Source organism: Myotis lucifugus, unplaced genomic scaffold (genome assembly GCF_000147115.1).
Source record: "Myotis lucifugus unplaced genomic scaffold, Myoluc2.0 scaffold_9445, whole genome shotgun sequence".
NCBI lineage: Eukaryota > Metazoa > Chordata > Mammalia > Chiroptera > Vespertilionidae > Myotis > Myotis lucifugus.
In genome coordinates this window covers 1-6,318 of record NW_005880493.1, presented here as the reverse complement: position 1 = coordinate 6,318, position 6,318 = coordinate 1, and the positions used below count along the sequence as shown (strand labels likewise).

Genomic DNA, 6,318 nt, shown 5'->3' with positions numbered 1-6,318 from the left:
TCTGAGTCAAGGGGAAGATGTGATTGACACGAGCTAATTTATATACATATTTGAAAACAAAAAACAAATCAATATATGAAGTGAAATTTAAAACAGAATATATTTAGAAACATGCCACCTGAAATTATCACTGATTAGTGTCTTTGTTGATGGTTAATTGGCACCTACTAACTCAAGGGTGTCAGCTCTCAATAGAAAGCAGACAATTCTTCATTAACAAAGAACAACAAAATTTTAAGTAGTCTTACTTTTGTGTAGATATTCAATTAGCTGGTATATCTGAGCAATGCCTTCCTCTGTCAGTGGGGATCCAAATATTACTCCTTTTTCTAAAAAGAAAAAAGAAAAGAAACAATAACACAGGACTATATTTTCCACAAATAATACAAAAATCAGCATACTGAAAACCACTCAAGCATCCGATGTCACAGTTCAGCAAAGGCTTTCACAAGGTCAATAACAAAAATCTTAAGAGCTGGCCCTTGCCAATTTGGCTCAGTGGATAGAGCTGGGAGTGGAGTTACAGAGAGAGGCTGTGTGGAAGAGCAGGACTGGGAAAATCGGAACCTGCCTGTCACCTCAGGGCATCGCTGAACAAACCTGCTGAGGTGGGGCCTGAGCAGGAGGCCAGGCTGGGGAGGTGATGGACCAGGCGGCCGCCCCCTGTGCCCGGGAAATCAGCCCTGTTCTCGCTGCACTGTGAGCTCCTCCAGGAGACAATTATTTAAGTTATAACGTCTTGTTGGTTCTGTGACGACTGCCAGAGCATGTTATTTTTGTTACTGTCTGTGGGTGTGATTGCTATTGTTATTTATTATTGTGACTATATTATTATGACCATAGTCTGCCTCGACCCGAGAATCTCAGCAGGACCTGGCAGCCTGTGTCCCTCCTGCCACCAGGCTCTACCTCGGGACGTGCTGGGAACCTCTTGGCGCCGGTCAGGGACTCCTCACTATTGAAATATTTATTTATTGTTGACAACTGGAGCTGGTTTCCGAGATACAGATGATGTACTCAATCCCTGTGTTTCCTGTTGCAGCATGTTATATTCTTGTAAAATAAAAATAAAACCCCAACGTGAAGTGTCCCAGGTTCGATTCTGACCAAGGGCACATGCCCGGGTTGCGGGCTCGATCCCCAGTAGGGGGTGTGCAGGAGGCAGCCAATCAATTCTCATTGATGTTTCTATCTCTCTCTCCCTCTCCCTTCCTCTCTGAAATCAATAAATATATATTTAAAAGAAAAAAATCTTTTAAGAGCTGGAAGTGCACCTGAAAATGCACCAGGAAATGCAATCAAAACAACTCTCAATCAACTCTGCCAGTTTAACATTAGATTGTAGGTTTCTTGAAGACAAAACAATACCTAAAATGTTGATATTTAATTTAAAAACAAACAAATAATAGAACTTAGAGCCATAATTGTCAAAGCATGACAGACTATCCACTAGAGTAGATACAGGGTCAGATTATAATGTTTAAACTTTTTGCTACCTTAATGATTTCCTTATATTTAATAAAATAAGATAGTACCTCTTTAATATCTTATCAAAAGTAGCACTGTAGCCCAGCTGGTGTAACTCAGTGGTTGAGCGCCAAAGTTCGATTCCCAGTTGGGGCACATGCCCCGGTTATGGGCTCAATCCCCGGTGGGGCGCGTGCAGGAAGCAGCCAATCAATGATTGTTTCTCATCATTGATGTTTCTATCTCTTTCTACCCCTCTCCCTTCCTCTCTGAAATAAATAAAACATATATATATATATATATATATATATATATATATATATATATATATTTTTTTTTATTTTTTTTTTTTTTTTTTAAAGCAGCACTGTAATTTATTTTCTGGGAAGGCTGTTTTGGGGTGAGTCATAGATATTTTTATTTGCCTTTTCAAAGCATTCCATTGAAGCATTCCATTCAAGAAACCTACAATCTAATGTTAAACTTGCAGAGTTGATTGATAGTTGTTTTGATTACATTTCCTGGTGCATTTTCAGGTGCACTTCCAGCTGTTAAAACATCTGGGAACTAACAACTGCAATAAAAAAAAATGCTCAAACTGTCTTTACTGTACTCTCTAGCTATGAACTTTGTTTTATTTTAAACATTATTTTAGTACAGTATTAATAGGGAATGAAAATCAAGGTGTCCCTGTTAAATACCTAAATTAATTGTCACCTCTCAGGGACTGACATATATATTTGGCTTTAATTTATCTAGACTTTTAAAATAATTTTTGTTGTTTTACTTCTTATGAAAATGAAAGAAAAAAAAACAACCAAAATTGCTTTATGGTATTAGCAACTCCTCAATGAACATAAGATGCCAAGAATGAAACCCAAAAAGCAACTAAGATGCGTATACCCTTCCCAAACACATCTCCTACCCTTTCGCTTGAGAGACATTAGAGACCGGAAGAATCCTGTCGCTGGGCCAGCCCCACCAGGCAACTTAAGTTCCACTTCTCCCATCAGCTGAGCCAATTCAGTTCCAGGTAAATCAATGAGCCTTGTGATATTGCTGACCACCAACTCAGTGAACACCTCAGGTTTCTCATGACGGAGTTTTTCCACAAAAAAGTCAGGATTGAAGATAATGGGCTGACCTCGAAGGGAAGAGTCATTGCAGATAACAAAATTGCAGATGGCATCACTGAAAAACATGAAACAGAAGAATCTTGAGGTGGGACTAGATCATTTTCATGTGTTTCTCATTCCCTCTCAACCACACAGTTATTCACTCTTTCTGTGGGTTAATCTACACATTGGTCTTTTGAAAAACCTTATCCTTAATCTGGTCACTGTACAAAAGAAGACAATTTGAACTTGTTGCTGTTTAAGTCATACCCACCTAGATACTTAGGAATTTAGTTTAAAGAAAAGACGTGTGGCTCAGTGGTTGAGCGTCAACCCATGAACCAGGAGATCATGGTTCGATTCCTGGTTAGGGCACATGAGTAAGGGTGTGCAGGAGGCAGCCAGATCGATGATTCTCTCTCATCATTGATGTTTCTATCTCTCCTTCTCCCTTCCTCTCTCTGAAATCAATAAAAATATATTTAAAATAATAATAATTTTAAAAAAGAAAGAAAAGAGACCAGATAGCCTCTATTATGTGACTTGAATTTGCCTCTTAATTTCAGGCATATACCATAGGAAGATACAGATCCTTACAGCCTCCCAAATCTAATAACATATTAGAATTGCTAGTCACATAGACTACATTTCCTTATTAAAACAGTCAAACCCTGAATGATTACTGTTAAATACTTGTAAAACATCAGGCCTGCAGCTATTCCGCCTAACAGAGCCATGGGTAATCATCAAGTTAAGTCCTTCTTGGGAACACAGTCACTACTATATGGTATTTACCATGCAGTGACCAATTGCTGCCAACCGCTACATTCAGGTTAATCATGTTTACTGTCACAGGAACTATATGACAGTAAGCATGATGATACTATTGAAGACTTAAAACTAAATCTAAATAGTGTCATAGACACTTTGAAGACAATTATCTATAGGGTTCTTTGGTTCCTGGGTCCCTACACAGGTAGGTATTTCCTTATAGTCAACTCCCTTTAATTGAGCCAAACACTCTTGAATTCTGTTCCTCATAACCAAAAAGGCTTCACTAGAATGTAAGGCACAGGTACGTAAAAATATAGATGTTAATTCAGCCTTGTCCAGGTCCAGAAATAGGCTTTATTTGAAAATCCTTCAATTCTGGATGCCTCTGGCTCATGATCTAAATCCAGTCTTTCCTCAGACAGATTCTTCTAAGGCACTTGAAAAAGTCAATAGTATTTTGCTTCTAATTTCACTCTTCTATCACTGAGTAATACTGAGCAAGTCCTGGTCAGTGTGGCTAAGTTGGTTGGAGAGCCATCCCGTACACCAAAAGGTGGTGGGTTCTATTCCCAGTCAGGACACATACCCAGGCTGCAGATTTGATACCTGGTCAGGGCACGTGCAGGAGTCAACCAATCCTCACATCACTATCTATCTCTCTCTCTCTCTTTATCTCTCTCTCTCTCTCTCTCTCTCTCTCTCTCCCTTCTTCTCTCTAGAATCAATTTTTTTTTTTTTTAATGTTCTGTTGGCTCCTGATCTTAGCTGGTTTTCTACTCCTACTTTACTTGGGTTATATTCCTGGCAAAGCTCCTTTGACTCAGAAATAATTCCTTCCCTATTCTGTGTTTCCTAATACCTAACTACTGTACATTTTGCTTTTAATATGCTACATATAAAACTATATTATTTGCCAAAACCGGTTTGGCTCAGTGGATAGAGCGTCGGCCTGTGGACTGAAAGGTCCCGGGTTCGATTCCGGTCAAGGGCATGTACCTGGGTTGCGGGCACATCCCCAGTAGGAGTGTGCAGGAGGCAGCTGATCAATGTTTCTCTCTCATCGATGTTTCTAACTCTCTATCTCTCTCCCTTCCTCTCTGCAAAAAATCAATAAAATATATTTAAAAAAAAAAAAAACTATATTATTCAATCTCTTGTAGCAGAGCCATCACCACTTGTTTGTACCCATTAAAAATTATTTCTAGAGGCCCAATGCACGAAATTTGTGCAAGAGTAGGCCTTCCTTCCCCCGGCTGCCAGCACCGGCTTCCCTCTGGCACCCAGGACCCGGGCTTCCCTCCTCTGGCTGCCGGCAGGTACCTGGGACCTCGGCAGGTACCTGGGACCCGGGCTGCCCTCACAGTCCCGGCTTCATCCGGTCTAATTAGCATATTACGCTTTTATTATTATAGAAGATGGCTTGTGCTAATCCTTATTATATAAACAGTCATCTGTTATATAACAGATGAGTACATAGAACACAAGCCAGAAAGGACAAGTAATCACATCTGTCAAGCAAAGTCGAAATTCACCTGACTCATACAAACATTCCCACAACAAAAACAATCACAACTTAAGTCTTCCACAACACTTAGCACTCTTCCAGGAAAAATAACTCCTCTAAGTAGTAATGTAGCTAATTCATTTCCACAGAATACATGACCCCACAATATAAAGCTGAGAATATCAAGAAGCATGGAAGAATTTAAGAGATTTCTAGGACTAAAGAAAAAATACTATATTTAAGCAATAACAATGCCCTACTCTGCAGTATCTTATTTTAATACAAACTCTAAGTTTGCTCAAAAAAAATAAATTTCTTACATAAGAGCTGAAAGCTTCGGATGAGGCATTGGTAAATCGAAGAGACTGCGAAAAGCTTTCTCCTTGTTTGTTGTGACAAAGGAACCCTCCTTTCCCTGCCTCATTACAGCCTACACAAATTCCAGGCATGCTACAGGACACAAGGGCACATTATGGGGCCTGAAAGGCAGTACTTATTAAGACTCTACACACTCATCTGCAAGAAGGAACAAAACAGAAATTAAAAACTGGACTAGTTCATTATATTTGCCAACATATAGATGAAATTCAACAATAGTCTCCCATCACATAGAAAGTTGTAGTAGATGAAACAACCACATAATGTAAAAGTGTAAGGACCAGTAGTTGTATTATATGGAGGGAAAGGTGACCCCTACCTCACATCATACATACAAAAAAAATTCCAGACAGAATAAAGATCTAAATATAGAAATTTTAGAAAACAGTATAGAAGAATAAATTAATGAGGCAGAGGAAATGTTTCTTAAACAAGGTAAAAGGAGCACAATCCACAAAGAAAAGATTGATACATTTAAGTACATTAAAATTTCTATAAAAAAATGACAGTATAAACAAAGTTCTTAAAGAATGAAGTCACAATGCCTCTGTAGAGAGGAACTGCGTGAAAGAACAGGAGTGGGAGAGAAACTTTCACTGTATGTTCTTTTGTACTTTCTGGATTTTTTATTTATGTGAACATATCCATTCATAATAAATGAATAAACAAATTTAAAACTTTAAAAATAATAAAAAATAAACCATAAACTGGAGAAAAAACATTTGCATGCTAAAAGAATTAGCATTCAGGATTTATAAGTATGCCTAACATTTATTTTAAAAATACACTCAACTCAATAAAAAATTAGTCAAAGGATATGATCAAGTAATTCATAGAGCCGAAACCGGTTTGGCTCAGTGGATAGAGCGTCGGCCTGTGGACTGAAAGGTCCCAGGTTCGATTCCGGTCAAGGGCATGTACCTTGGTTGCGGCCACATCCCCAGTGGGAGATGTGCAGGAGACAGCTGATCGGTGTTTCTCTCTCATCGATGTTTCTAACTCTCTATCTCTCTCCCTTCCTCTCTGTGGAAAATCAATAAAATCTATTTAAAAAAAAAAAAAAGTAATTCATAGAAGAGG

The 6,318-nt window shown here is 38.6% G+C and overlaps 1 protein-coding gene across 1 annotated transcript; it reads right to left on the bottom strand.

Moving 5' to 3' along the window:
- Positions 1-248: 248 nt before the first annotated feature.
- LOC106696115 (rho GTPase-activating protein 19-like) lies at positions 249-5,284 on the bottom strand (the record flags this gene model as incomplete). The annotated part of the gene is made up of 3 exons (XM_014451221.2): positions 5,181-5,284; positions 2,393-2,658; positions 249-329 (listed from the first exon to the last, which is right to left on the bottom strand). Coding segments are annotated over exons 1-3 (451 nt in total), but the record flags the coding sequence as incomplete, so codon positions are not given.
- Between the last annotated feature and the right edge of the window lie 1,034 nt (positions 5,285-6,318).